Genomic DNA, 14052 nt, shown 5'->3' with positions numbered 1-14052 from the left:
CGCTGATGAGACGATATGCACCGCTTGAGCCCTATCATCTCATATCCTTTCAGAGTCAACTACATCTATCGTTTTGTATACTCGACTTGGGACCGCGCGCTCAGAGTGATGCAAATATACATATGCCTAATCATGATCTTATAATTCCGACTTGAAAACATAGCCCCATCGCTACTTGTGCATTTTTTCCCAATCATTGCCGTGTCACTCGAGCCCTTTTCACTAACCCCTCGGTACTCAAATGTTCATCCAACACCCATTCAACTAGGAATTCGAATGCTCCTGTTCCTTGTCTTTCAGACGCTGAGAGATCCCGTCGATCGGAACTTTCCACTCTTCCGGATCAGGGGCCGGTATCTGACCGTTCAAGAATAGGTCAAGTTCTCCCTTGAGATCGTCGCAAAACGTTTTCATGTCCAAGTCGTTCTATTTAATATGAAACGTGAGTAGGGTCAAATAGCTGATTGGAAGCTTTAACTCACCCGATCATCATCTATTGAGGGTGGCGGGTAAGTACGTGCGAAATATTAGCAATCGCATACACCTAGAATATACCCAGTTGCTGGGCCTCACCAAAAGGGTCTACTCGGCACGAATGTATTCATTAGTGACATATTCACTGGCAAGCTAGCTTCAACCACTTACTTTCGATTTCCTCTCCTGCGGAAAGAAGTCCCAGAATATTATTGCCTAGTGGAAATGCTCAGTAATAGATTCTGGGAGGTAGCGCACCAACACGTACGGCAAGGAAAGTTCCCGGGATAGTGATGTACCGCAGCGATCTCCATAGCTGGAAAGGCTATATAAAGCACAAGCTAAGTATCCCCATAACTCTCACTCTGACACAGGCTCAGCGCACCAGGAAAAATATATAGAGGAAAGTACAGCCCCAAAGTTGAGATCGATATCTGATCAAGCGAGATAGAGAGCGTCCGTCAGTTACAAAGCTCGACAAGTCACAGTGTATGTACTCACGAGAACGGAATCTGATCAGCCGATACTTTTTCAAGGTCCGTGAATGACTTGACAAGTTCGTTTAATGTGTTAAGTAGAATGTCTTCAAGTATGTCAGCGATTGGATTTAGATACAAGAGAGAAAATACTAAGTTACTTGTGTTTTGTGCATTATTTTCTTGCTTTTGAAGCATCGAAATGTAAGAGCTCTAATAATTGGAGTCTTCAAGTTTATTCAAGTCCACCTTTATATAAATGCCCACCAAATGAAAAGTAATTTCAAGAGGAACGCTGAGTCTTGGTACACCGGACCCATCTCTTAACCCGGACATTTGACCTTGTGAGCCACGATCGACCGGCTTTTCTTCATCGTGCAAATCATTCGCGCCTTGAGATTTGGGCAACTCAAATGCGATCACGGCGTCACCGATTGAAGGTGTAGTACTCCCCGCAGTAGGCTCGCCACTCTTATCTGCGTGTTTCCTTTCGCCAGTACTCCTGTCCTGGTAGGAAATCTGCTACCATTGAGGATACAGTTTACAATACTATGAAGGAGCAAAGACTCAACAAGTTGCTCTACTACTTTGTCTTGCTTGCGCGGGGGTTCACGGAGATGTTGCTTGATTGCGACGCTGAATTTTTGGATCAAGCTAATCGCGTTATGTTTTTCTTCAAGTCCATTCACTCCAGAACTTTCAGCGGAGGGAGTATGGAACCAAACTGACATGTGGGAGCCAACAATCAATCATGGGAGGGAGCTGATGTTCGACACACGACTGACCTATCCGAGCAAATATTCTACTTGAATAGGCTATACTCGACAGCAGCTTCTTGCCTTCATTGTACCTCTCAAACGCAGACGAAGTGCGAAACTAATACATGATTAGTAGGCCAAAGATCACTGGTAATCAATAAACTTACTGAAATTACAAAGCCGAGAATAGTTCCGAATCTGCAAACGCGCAAGTGTGAGGATGGGATTAGATCAGATTGAGTTTTATTCGAAGCTTACACAGTAAGAAGAGTGGTCTCGATACTCAAGTCATAAACCTTGTCTGAAATGATAGAGACACATGCAGCCCAGTGAATAAGAGAATGTAGGCCCAAGATTGCAACAGTGATGTTGTAAGGAGAGAGCACCGAAATTTTAAATGGCCAAGGCATTTTGCGCTGCAGACATTTTCAGCCATTAGAATCCGTCGCTATATTGCGTATACCCCTATGATTCTGGAAAGGCTCACATTACTATTCTGGCCTATCCTTACACGAGCCGTTACTTGCTAAATGTATTGTATGCACGTGAGCGATTTGAGTTTCGTTAGGCCGGAATTTAATAGCCAATATCTGTGGCCGGTTAAAACCCTGCAAACGATACGATGAGATAAAATGTAAAACCAGAATACTAGGAACATGCCTTAGGAGGGGGGTGGGTTGTCTATCAGAGGTATCTCTGTATACACCCTTCCCACTCAACCCAGCTCTTAAATACGGATACCTTTGGTCCCCCAGTTTCGGTACCGACCGCAGTAGCCAGGGGCGAGTACTATCACAAACACCGATAAGTCTGGTATAGCCTATAAGCGGGTACGAGTAAGACACGAGGCGGAATACAACCACGATGCAACCTCTAAATCACACTACAGAGCCCGGCGTCTCTCGAGTGTCGAATACATATAACAAGAGCAAAGAACTCACCGTGGATCCACCAAACAAGCGCTTAGTGGATAACCTACCCCGCATACACGATCATCCTTTCCGGGTATATCTGGACCAGAGATTGATGGAAGTAGTAGGATAAAGCCTTTGGACGTGGTAAAAGACCGTGACACATCATTTGCCTATATGCACATAGACCTCCGAAATTTCAGAGAGGAGGCCTAGCTTCTTGAATCTGTGTACAAGCCAAGCTCATAATCCATTAACGCGTTTCTCATCGCCTCTTCTGGATTTGTTTCCTCTAACCATTCTTCGGGGGACCTCCCAGGGATTTCAGCGTCATCGCTCTCGAAAAGATAGTTGTTATCTTCTGAAAACGCCCATTCTTCTGGTTTTGGAACTGGCACGCTCATTAATGCATCAAGTTCAGCCCGGATCAGGATTTTACAAAAGTAATCCATGTCAAGATCGTTCTATGTGCATGGTTAGCCTGATAAACTATTATCCACAACAGTGATGATCACCTTGTCGTATCCTGCCATTGTGCGGAATCGTTGGCTGATAGTAATACATGATTGAATGACTAAGTCTTACCAAAGGGATCTAGCAATATCACCAACCGCATCAGCATCAAGAAACTTGATCAACTGAGCTGGATCATATCAATCACTCACTTTCAATTTCCTCCCCTGCAGCCAGGAACCCAAAGAATATGAACGACTAGCAAATAACTCGACAATTGGGGTCAGTTCTAAGGCATAAATACACATTTAACGTACCGCTATAGCCGTTGCCGGGATCGTAATATACCCCATTGATTGCCACAGTTTGAAACGGCTATATGCGCAAGAATGAGTTAGGTTCGAGTATCACTATAGGTATTTGAGTGCTTACTAGGACGCCTAGGTAAAGGAAACACGATATCCACAGTTGGGTTCCATAGCTATTCATATTGGTTTCTTACCATAAGACAACAAGGCGATGGGATACTCACGAAAAAGGTATAGGTGTTGTCAATATCCTTTCTAGGCCCGATAGCGAATCAACCAGCTGGTTAAGCCCTAGAAGTAGAGTATCTGCGGGTAATGAATAAGTAGATCTATAGAGTTCACCAACTTATTTGATTGACAACTTACTTGTGGTAGGTACATCAATTGCCTGTCTATGCTGCAGCGCAGCAATATACGAGCTCTAAACGGCCAAATTGAAATTAACCTTTCTGGCTTTGTTTGTTTGACCTACTAGGTAGAATGTAATCTCCAAAGGAACATTCAAGGTAATCGGACAATTTGTCCTCCGCAACCTTGCTGCCGTCTTACCGGAGACAAATCTATGTGGAAACGCTTGTATCAACAGACTCAAGGGCCAAATATCATGAATGGCCCATTTGGGGGATTTTTTGACGGGTAGAGATAAACAGGTTCTTTATCCTGTCCGTCGGCCTGCTTGGCGTTTGGTTGGGTATGGTTTCGCAGCGTGGCTCCTCGCCGGGGGAAACGAATTTCTCTTGGACATCAGGTATCGTAATCCGAACTTCATCAGGTAGTTCAGGAAGGGCGGTGGATCCTGATGTCCAACTCTGCTGTCTTGTCCCCCTTACAGGGCTTTCGCTAACTGCTCCATCGCCCCCGCCGGAGCACTCACAATCGTCTTGCATCTTGGTGCTGTTAGGAAGTGCGTATGCAGGCAAGTGTCTTGTCCCCCTTACAGGGCTTTCGCTAACTGCTCCATCGCCCCCGCCGGAGCACTCACAATCGTCTTGCATCTTGGTGCTGTTAGGAAGTGCGTATGCAGGCAAGAATTTAACAAGCTTATATAATCTTCATAATAAATCCCATCCTCGCCTCGGAGGTAGTGTTTTACTGCGATGCTGAATGCTTCAATCAGATGATTGTTGTACGTTTTTCAATCAGCACTCGGGCGCGAGCCAATCTCAAACCTGTCGGTTGGCCTTCATGCGATGCCAGCGTTGCGTCTGCAGCTGCACTCGGAGGCCTAGACGCAGCAGTTGGTATTTTAGGCTCATCCGGAATATGAAACCAGACTGTCGTTTATTGTACGTTAGGTTTAGGTTGCGAGAGAACTATTTAACTGGACTAACCTGTTCTAGAAAAGGTTCTACTTGCCAGAATGATAGTTGACCATAACCTTCTACCTTCATTATATCTCTCGAAGGCTGATGACGTGCGGTACTAAGGAAGAATAAATGGGTCATAAAAATATTGAGCACGGCATAGCTCACATACCGAGATGACAAAGCCAAGGATGGTACCGAACCTAATACCACCATTGACACAAAACCAAGATATCAAGAGCTATTAAGGGACTCACGCGGTGAGGAGAGTGGGCTGTACTCAGATTACGAATTTTGTCGTTGATGATACTGACACATGCAGCCCATGCGGTGATCAATACAATCAGATACCAGCAGCGAAACAGGGCCGTAGCGAGAATAGAGCGACACATCCATGGTATGAGCTTCTTGGACTGAGAGAGCTAGAAAGGCTGTTAACTTAAAGCTTCAGGCCGCGGCATAGCTTACATCGTGAATCAAGTCCGTCCTCGTAGACATTCGAGGATATGGAGCGTGGTTCAACTAGAAGAAATATCTCAGCTAGATAACTACTATCACACCGCCTGGCCAACTTACATGATTAGACATTACTGCAATACCGAGCTACCGAGGATTGGAGTCTGTGTTTTAGTGACACAGGCGATAGCAAAATGCGAATATATATGTATTCGTGTAAGCTATTTGCCTGGCAATAAGTATTACAGAACACAAAGATTTAAGCTCATACGTGCTTCATATTTGGGCATGCTCCGTGATTACCAGGAAGCAACACGAGTAAAACACGAGGCTGGTCGTGCTGATTATATATGTGGAGTCTTGTCAAATGTGCACAGCGCCTATCGGTATCGTGATATTGGAACGTGTGCACCAAGTGGGGCCTCGATTCCATCCGAGAGATACGTTGGTCTGGGTTTCATCCATGGCGAAAACTGTTGCACTCCAACGTCTGTCAAAATCCGATTTTAATTGTATATTTTCAAGATATGAACCTACCTGACGGACATCTAAAGATAGAAAGTCGTGATTTCACGTGGGCTCTTCGCCAATTTAGCGAAAAAGGCTGGATTACCACACCCCTCAAGTCTATAGTGTTTGATTGACCGTTGGAAGTGCGTGACAAGAACGATCGGGTAAATCTGTGGGGTGGGACAACGAGGTAACAGATGCACCAAGTCACGCCGATCGGCGAGCCCCATACCACTTGGTCCTTACCAGCCCCCTGAACAAGGCGACGGCCCAACGGACCTTCAATTACCCTAGTATACTAGCCATTGTCTGGGGTACTTAGATTCAGGACGGTTTGATGAAGGCCACGAAAGGAGAATAACCCATCCATTGGAATACAAAGAACAGATTTCACGCGAGAAGATTGTCTGGGGTACTTAGATTCAGGACGGTTTGATGAAGGCCACGAAAGGAGAATAACCCATCCATTGGAATACAAAGAACAGATTTCACGCGAGAGCGATTGAGATCCAAGTGTATCCCCGAAACTCCGAATGCATGGCATACCAAGTTTGTGGCTCACACACTACAAATGTAACCGTGAAAAGTCACAGCAGACCTCTGTGCCAAACCCTCGTTGTCTGAAGTGGCGTCTAATTGAAGGATTCGATTGATAGCGCTCATAATATTGCTTATGGTAAACTTTGTTTGCACGTGGAACCCACATTGACCACTGAAGCTAACTGTGCTGCGCACTCTTTCCGTGACCGTCTGCACACGTATATACCAGCCAATAATTTTAGTCTACAGAAAAAAGGTTCAAGAAGAAGAAGAGCTTAAGACCTGCCTCTTGCTTCGCGGCGAGCCCCAAAAGCACGGATTTTTTGGATATAAAAATCGGGCGTTGTATGCGGAGTGCCGGTAAAATCCGATCAGTGGTCCCACGAATCCTCATGACGGGCTCATCCCTGCGCGCCATCGAGTTGCTGATTCTGCGTTTTTGAGCGGATGTGTCTGTAAAGATCTAGACGTCATGCGGATTTTATGTCTTTTTGGCGTTTATCATGTTTACCACAGGTTATTCTGTTCAGTGAAGTTCTGTACTTGCATTGCGAGGCTGCTACTTTCCCATAATCCAACAATCTTCATCCCAAAACATCTAGTATTCCATTGTAAGCATAAATATACTCATAAATTCAACTAGTTTCTCGCAGCGTTTTGTCCTGCGAGAGTACATGCAAGCGCCAACGATCGAGGTTTTCTGTGAATACTGAAGCTCAGCCAAATTGTACTGTTCGGTCTTCGGCGCTATCGAAGTCCAGTTTCCACGGAACGAATATGGGATATGCAGCATCTCTGGGGAGAGTCGATCGTCAATATTTGGTGATCGTTCATAGGGAAACCTTCCAGCGCGTGTCATAAGAAGGATTACTACCCGCAGCTATCAATCAGCTCAGTCAATTTGCACGTGATATAGTATTTTGATAGCAGGTAGACGACAAGCCGCGGTAGCTCAGCTGGGAGAGCGTTAGACTGAAGCTAAGCAAGGAGACTTGCTGGGTAGCAATCTACAGGTCACCTGTTCAATCCAGGTTCGTGGCATTCTTTTTTCACTCAATTTCTGAGCTAAAGACATGTGTTGATTCTTCAAAAAGGGAATTTTATGGGTATAGCTTAACAATCTTAGTTTACCTTGGGCCTATGTAAGTTTGGTGCTTGTATTGCACTGCGATATATGTGATGTCAAAATGCACAGGCTTTGTAAAGTCCTCATATATGCATGTATAACTTGCTATGATCCAATCTGAGTATCCATATTATTAGGAAGAAATTTGCAAGAAAACGCATATGGAATCACCAGTTGACTGCTTCAACATACATTGGCTATAAATAAAGATAAAACGTGCTGATTTTTATACCAAGCCAACGAATACCTTGGGCCCAAAATCAGGACTATCTGACACAAAAATGCAGATACATAAAATCAAACAGAACGCATATATTTTACAGCACCTTAGAGAGCCGAAACTCAAAGTGCCTTTAAGGTATCATGACGGGTGTCGAAGTCTGGACCAAGCAAGGTTGGGTGATAAGATTGCCTGAGGTACATTCCGCGCATCCTCCCTGGACGTGAAATTATACATAATTTATATTAGGAGAAGTGGGCTCGGCACTTGTAGACGACTGGACTGAACGGTCTTCAACAGGTGACTTGAAAGGTGATTTGAAGCGAGAATGAGATGATAGCACCTTCAATAAGCCTCGTAATCCCTATTTTGGCTTTGACCTGATAGACACGGATGATATCATATCAATCTCCGTGGGATTAGACTTTGATTTTTTCTTGTGATTGCTCTAGTGTAGTCCTTTTTTGAGACACCGATACATGGCATAATGACACTTAATTCACTTCCGTCCGGAAATTAAATCCCTGGTCCAGTGTCAAGATAGCAAGAGACCCACAATAACTGGAACAGTCATATCTACCCTTTGTTGGGTCATATCTTTTAGCAGTCAGCACAAGGAGTTGGCGCCATTCCATGGATCCAGTATTCAACTGAAGATACAGTATAACTATGGTTGGCAATTACTATGGTGGTGAAGTACCGGGATTAAGAATCAAGGGACTTGATGTGAAAAAGGAATCATATCTAATCTATAGTTTACCTGGATTTTCCGGTGTGCTGTCCCAGAACTTATTGCCGAAGATGGGCGCCACCCGGCACCCAATGGTTGTGCCAACGTTTGGTTTGTTGGATTCTAACCACAACAAGCTTCATCTCCAATTTTAGCTAGCTACTCACAGTACACATACTGCTTGGCTCATACATTTTCATTGGATCTCATGGACAAGCTGAACATATATAGACTTGGGCTCCCTCTTACTGTCAAACACCAATACGTTATGGGTTGGTCCGCGGAGGTAACAGGAAGAGCAACTTGACGACTATTTGCACCCATCTATCCGGCAATGTCCTCGCCTGGTGGACAAAGAAGAGAAGACTGCGCAAGCTGCGGTCAGAAACCCTCCGTGCGCAATCTTGCTCAAATTCACTAGCAAAGTGAAGGACGCACTACCAGAAAACACCCTTTTGGTGATCGATGCGCTCAATGAGTATGAAACCCAGATGGAAGTGGAGCGGGTGGCGGACCTGATATTCCGATGCACAACAGGCGTGCCGCTGAATTACTAGTGACCAGTCGACCAGAGCCCGATATATCCCAGTATGATGCAGCACAACAGCCAGTCTCGCGTGGTTATACACCTTCACAAGATCGAGAGGTCACTGGTACGAACAGACATCGAGCTATTCCTGAAAGGAGAACTATCGTCTACGTCAGCCACTCCCTTGGAAATTGATCAGCTTGTCGAACGATCGGGGGCGCTATTCACCTATGCATCCATGCTAGTACGCTTTGTAACATCGGGAGAGCCCCAGAAACGACTGGAGACTGTCCCAGTGTTGACACCCAGTGCCTCGAAAAGCACGCACACCTTGATACACTGTATAAACAGATATTCAATCAGCCTCGGGCGAAGAGTATGCCCCGGAGGATGGCGAGAAAGAGGATATACGATTCGTGCTTCAGACCGTCTTGGTCGCACAGGAGCCGAATGGCATCGAGATAATCGTCATTCTTGCCGAGATCAATGGCCTGGAGCGAGAGTATATGCGCTTCGGTCTCTACGGTCTGTCGTCCATCAGTCAAACCAAACCAAGCTCGTTTCCATACTCCACGCCTCGTTCCCTGACTTCGTGTTCAGTAACGAGCGTGCCGGCTCGGACTTTTTTGATCAAATCGAGTACAGCCAGTGACTCGCTCGCCGATGCTTCTCGGCAATGCAGGAGCAGCTGCGGTTCAATATATGTAACCTCCAGTCCTCGCTTGTGGTAGACAAGGATGCGGTCGATATCGAAGACCGAATCAGAACGCATATACCGTCAACTTTGATGCGCACGTGCCGCTACGGGGGCAACCGTCTTGAGCTGGCTCTGAGAACGGACTATCTACTGGAGATCCTGGGAGATTTCCTGTCGAACCAGTTCCTGTTCTGGATGGACGTGATAGATATCAGGCAAGAGACGACCATGGAGATCGGGACGCTTATAAAGGCAAAGGACTGGCTGGTGGTGAGATTATAGCTTCGGCTCAGTTGTTATTTAGCCTGACCGAGCGCAGAACATAGGATGTCGGACTAGGCCGAGAATTCATGACTCTGGTCGAAGACTGTCTCAACTTTTCACAGGCCTTACTGCGAACTCAGTCTCGCGCTTGACGCCCCACATTTACGTCTCATCGCTTCCGTCTTGTCCGAGGTCCAGTCTGGTGTATCAGCACTACTGGAAGTGCACGCGTGGGCTGCTGCAAGTGTAGGTTAGCCTTATGGATAGCAGAGAATGTGCTATGTTAGCGACCTGGAGCACTCTATCGCTAGTATGTTCGGTCGCATACGACCCTCAAGGTGCACATGCCCCTGTTGGATGCTATGGTGACAATCTCAGCACCCGCAACGCTCACGGTGGCGACCTGGTACTAGGACCCTTCGAGATCAATGGGCGCGATTTGGGAGACGACACTGGTTTCTTAATGGGGCCTTTGACGATCACCGGCTGCGTTGTCCCACCTCCTATTTCTGCGACGGCACACGCATAGCCACCGCATCAAGAGGTGGAAGGCTGCGGATATGCAGCACTCGTAATGGGAAGATCCTGGCAGACCCATTTTGTGGAGACAAACCTTATGCTTGTTCGACTGCGTTCTCGTCGGATGGTAGCTATGCTGTCTCAGCCTCACGCCAGGACTCGACCCGTTTCTGGAACGCTACCGGCGGTATACGTTCCACGCAGCACCCGGTCTAAGATATCAAACTTGCATGCTGCGCGACTTACTCTCCAGACGGCAAATACATTCCATTTTTGGCCAAGAAGACAGCACCATCCGATTCGTCAATGGGTCTAACGGTGCTCCCGTTCTCACCCCATTGAAGGACCATACTGCCTATGTTACATCGCTGGTCTTCACCCGCAGCAGCAAACACCTTTTTTTAGGCTCAAGTGATGGCGCCACCCGGACCCGGAACGTATCTGACGGAACACCGGCGACGAAACCATTGGAAGGCCCACACTGCCCCGTGAACTCGGTGGCAATCTCGCCCGATGGCGCGTATGCTACCTCGGGATCGGACGACGCAACCATTAGATATTGGACATTGACGACGGCACACCCTTTGCAGGCCCATTTTCTGGCCACACCAATAAAGTACACTCGGTGACCTACTCGAACGATGGAACTCGCGTCATCTCTGGATCCTCTATCACACTGTTCGTGTCTGGAACTTCAGCAAAGGTCTGATACTTCCTCGCTGGTTTGAAGATCAGATGTCGGACATGCAGACGGCTATATTCTCAGCGGGACCAAAGCATTTGGATATGGGAATCCCAGCAAGGATCGCTTACTTCCAAGATAATGCGAGTGCAGACCCCACTCAAAATGTCAATCAACGTTATCCCATCATTGAACACGGCTGTGCTGAGTACCGAGGATGCCAGCGCCGTTGTCGGGCCGTTCAAGGGCATCCAGACATGGTCACTACCGCGAGCTTCTCTCATGATGATACACGCCTCGCAACGGCCTCCAAGGATCGTACCGTCCGGGTCTGCAGTATCGAATCCGGCGAGCTCGCCTCGGGCCCGTTTACAGGCTGTACCGACAAGATTAATTCAGTGACATTCTCACTTGATGAGAGCCCGAGTTATGTATTCGAGTGTGGAACCTAGATGACATCATACTCGAAATCAACACTACTACTCAATCATTCCGTCTATCACCGGCAGTGGCTCTCTTATTATTCCCAAACAGAAACTCCTCCTGGGAAAAGAGTGGACAAAGTGCTATATGCGACTGAATGAGCTTTGAGTGATGTATTTCTAGTCTGAAGGAGTGTCGAATGTATTTATGAAACTTCAGGTGTCTTGAAAAGACTATTTTCTTCTACAAATCATAGGGTTATGCGTTTGCGATGCCTTCAGAAACTAAGCACCAGATGCAAGAGGTTACTTTTATCCAGTTAAGGGACTTCCTGGCAAATGATTGGATTTTGTTCTACATATGCCCTGGTAGTATGCTTTCAGGTGGTTGCGTCCAATATGCAGCGGTACTATTGGGTGCGAGCTTGACTGGTCCCTCGTGCCTGCCCAGATTGATATATGTATGGGACCCACCACAATGAATTTACCTAGGATCTGACAGCCAGAATGCCTACAGCATTAACCTCCTACTCTCTCCGTCGCTATTCTAGAGTCGTATCAACCCCATATCTCCATCGCGACTCCGAGTGCAACTACGGAGCGGTTCGTTGGTGACATCTTTGCTCTTCCACGCGCTGAAATTCCCCATTTTGCACGTGACACCCCACTTTACCCGACGCAAGAGAACAGACCCCTTTTTTGAATTAGGTCTTTCAGCCATCTATCACAACCTTGTCATTCGCTCTATCTTAATCGGTCTAGGTCAAACTTTCACGTCTCGACGGGAGAAACAGAAGGAAAAAAAAAAAAAAAAAAGAGGACGGCCAGTTTTGAACCACAGCAATACCACCGTTCAGCTGTTCATTTTACCACACACCGAAAAAGATGCGTTGCTTGACTTGGGCGCTGGCCGTAGTTATGGCCGTTGTGCCATGTGTGTTGGGAGGAAGTCCGAGTGCGTTTTAAAGTTTTATCTCGAGTGTGCATGTGTGTTCTAGAGCTGACTATATATCGCTTGTGGTTTTTCTCTCTCGTTTTGACACTTGGTCACGACCTGGTTACGCGCTCGCTCGCTCGTCTCTCTGTGCTATAAAAAAACGTATCCTGGACAGCCTATCTCAAAATTAAAACGCCGTCTCCACAACATCCCTGGCAAATCGGGCAATCAAACGGTCTGAGCTGGGTATCTGCCTTTGAGGGCGTGACGCAGTTCGACATTGAGCTTGCGAGACTAAAGACGGATGGACTGCTGTTTGTTGCGCGGAACGGTGAGTGATTTGCGTTGCTTGTTCAAGGGGAGATGCCGCACCGGTGACTGCAACCATGTCTCCCAATTGGATTACCGAATCCACGTCTATTTTTACTCGGCCCTTTTTTTCAATTCGGCATGGCCACTGACTCTGGTTTATTCTAGTCTCGACATCATGGAACATCTGAATATCCACTTGGATAGTGTACCCACGGGCGACGACTACTATGTACTCTTCCTCGACTCTACGCACGGCAACGTCTACTCGATGTCCGAGCGCTTTTCCATCCTCGCCGCGGGTTCGACGCCCACATCCGGAACGGTTGCAGCTGCCAATGCGGGCGCCAACGAAGTGACGCTCAAGGGAGGACCGAATCCGACTGCGCAGTTTGCGTATACGTTTGTGAGCGAGAATGCTGCGCTCGGTGGGTGGAGGAACGAGTGGGTGTCGAGGGGCGTCGGTATTGGCATGGGTGCTGTCGGCGTGGTTCTCGGTTGTGTCTTGACCGTTTGGTAGGCTTGATCTTAGAAGAGAGGAAGTGGGGGAATGGTGGTATTTTGCTTGTGTAACGGACTATCCATTTTATCTCGCGATGTAATGCACTCTAGTTTTCGAAATCTTATTTTTTCACTCTTTTTCCCCCTACGTCTTCTTGGTTCAAAACCCCGGCATGTGATCAATTCGTTTAAAGTATGACAAGTCTAGGGGTCTAGCGGAGTTTGCTGAATAGTTTTGGGGCGACGCAGTTCTGTGTGAGGTGTGGGTGAGATGAGCGTTGTCAGTGGTGTGGATGGACGTACGTCTACGCAGTGCATGAGGCTAGATGCGGATCAGTGTGTAGATCATTGCATAAAGATACAAAATACTCACTGGACTAACCAACCAACGCGTCAAACAGTTCTTGTTAGACATATTCTCTTCATCTAAAACCTGTCACTTACAGCTGCCAATCCAATTGATCAACAGGTGAATTAAAATGAAATGGAAAAGAAAAGGGCACTCACAATTCCTCGACGCAATCTTCACCCTTGAACCCCTGACCGGACGTGACCTTTTCGGTGCAATGCGCAAAGTGCTTATCTAGCCCAGAGCACGCGGCAGTCTGCTTGCACTCCTCACGCAACTCGGGAAGAGGCTGCAAATGACATTTAACTCGATGGGGAGAGATTGTAGGGGATAAATGCACATCATCCTCGGGCTCCTCTTCCTCTTCCTCCTCCTCAGCCTGAGCTTCCTCTTCCTTGGGGGGCTCCTCGTCTGCGTGGAGCGTAGGGAACAGGCTCGACCAGAACGTCATTTCTATAGACGAAGGAGAGTTTAGTGTTGTGTGTACGGAACAGTGGGAAGATGTCAAGGTGGCAATTTGCACATGTGTGCTCCGGGAGAAGCCGGGTTCATCCCACAGCAAATCGGGTTGGTCGGA

General features: G+C 47.0%; 6 protein-coding genes and 1 non-coding gene across 7 annotated transcripts; 4 read left to right on the top strand and 3 right to left on the bottom strand.

Moving 5' to 3' along the window:
* Positions 1-264: 264 nt before the first annotated feature.
* Positions 265-2118, bottom strand: RhiXN_11937 (bestrophin protein; the record flags this gene model as incomplete). Its single annotated transcript, XM_043331752.1, has 11 exons — positions 265-426; positions 483-493; positions 556-582; positions 646-690; positions 743-799; positions 860-908; positions 1218-1469; positions 1523-1674; positions 1736-1826; positions 1876-1906; positions 1967-2118. 11 exons carry the CDS (start codon positions 2116-2118, stop codon positions 265-267), a joined length of 1029 nt encoding a protein of 342 aa, XP_043186513.1.
* Positions 2119-2831: 713 nt separating this feature from the next.
* RhiXN_11936 (bestrophin protein) lies at positions 2832-3425 on the bottom strand (the record flags this gene model as incomplete). Its single annotated transcript, XM_043331751.1, has 5 exons — positions 2832-3083; positions 3135-3145; positions 3205-3213; positions 3285-3330; positions 3390-3425. The coding sequence occupies 5 exons, from the start codon at positions 3423-3425 to the stop codon at positions 2832-2834; spliced, it is 354 nt and encodes a 117-aa protein (XP_043186512.1).
* A 3706-nt stretch (positions 3426-7131) lies between these two features.
* On the top strand, positions 7132-7231 carry RhiXN_12459. Its single transcript has one exon. It is a non-coding gene; the product is annotated as a tRNA-Phe (tRNA).
* Positions 7232-8856: 1625 nt separating this feature from the next.
* Positions 8857-10285, top strand: RhiXN_11935 (Vegetative incompatibility protein HET-E-1; the record flags this gene model as incomplete). The annotated part of the gene is made up of 5 exons (XM_043331750.1): positions 8857-9103; positions 9159-9320; positions 9527-9762; positions 9859-10006; positions 10068-10285. The coding sequence occupies 5 exons, from the start codon at positions 8857-8859 to the stop codon at positions 10283-10285; spliced, it is 1011 nt and encodes a 336-aa protein (XP_043186511.1).
* Positions 10286-10505: 220 nt separating this feature from the next.
* On the top strand, positions 10506-11409 carry RhiXN_11934 (transcription initiation factor TFIID subunit 5; the record flags this gene model as incomplete). The annotated part of the gene is made up of 2 exons (XM_043331749.1): positions 10506-10795; positions 10893-11409. The coding sequence occupies 2 exons, from the start codon at positions 10506-10508 to the stop codon at positions 11407-11409; spliced, it is 807 nt and encodes a 268-aa protein (XP_043186510.1).
* Positions 11410-12702: 1293 nt separating this feature from the next.
* On the top strand, positions 12703-13145 carry RhiXN_11933 (uncharacterized protein; the record flags this gene model as incomplete). The annotated part of the gene is made up of 2 exons (XM_043331748.1): positions 12703-12731; positions 12794-13145. 2 exons carry the CDS (start codon positions 12703-12705, stop codon positions 13143-13145), a joined length of 381 nt encoding a protein of 126 aa, XP_043186509.1.
* Positions 13146-13330: 185 nt separating this feature from the next.
* Positions 13331-13926, bottom strand: RhiXN_11932 (ubiquinol-cytochrome C reductase hinge protein; the record flags this gene model as incomplete). Its single annotated transcript, XM_043331747.1, has 3 exons — positions 13331-13448; positions 13634-13764; positions 13816-13926. 3 exons carry the CDS (start codon positions 13924-13926, stop codon positions 13331-13333), a joined length of 360 nt encoding a protein of 119 aa, XP_043186508.1.
* Between the last annotated feature and the right edge of the window lie 126 nt (positions 13927-14052).

Source organism: Rhizoctonia solani, chromosome 15 (genome assembly GCF_016906535.1).
Source record: "Rhizoctonia solani chromosome 15, complete sequence".
Lineage (NCBI taxonomy): Eukaryota > Fungi > Basidiomycota > Agaricomycetes > Cantharellales > Ceratobasidiaceae > Rhizoctonia > Rhizoctonia solani.
This window is presented reverse-complemented; position numbering and strand designations above follow the sequence as displayed.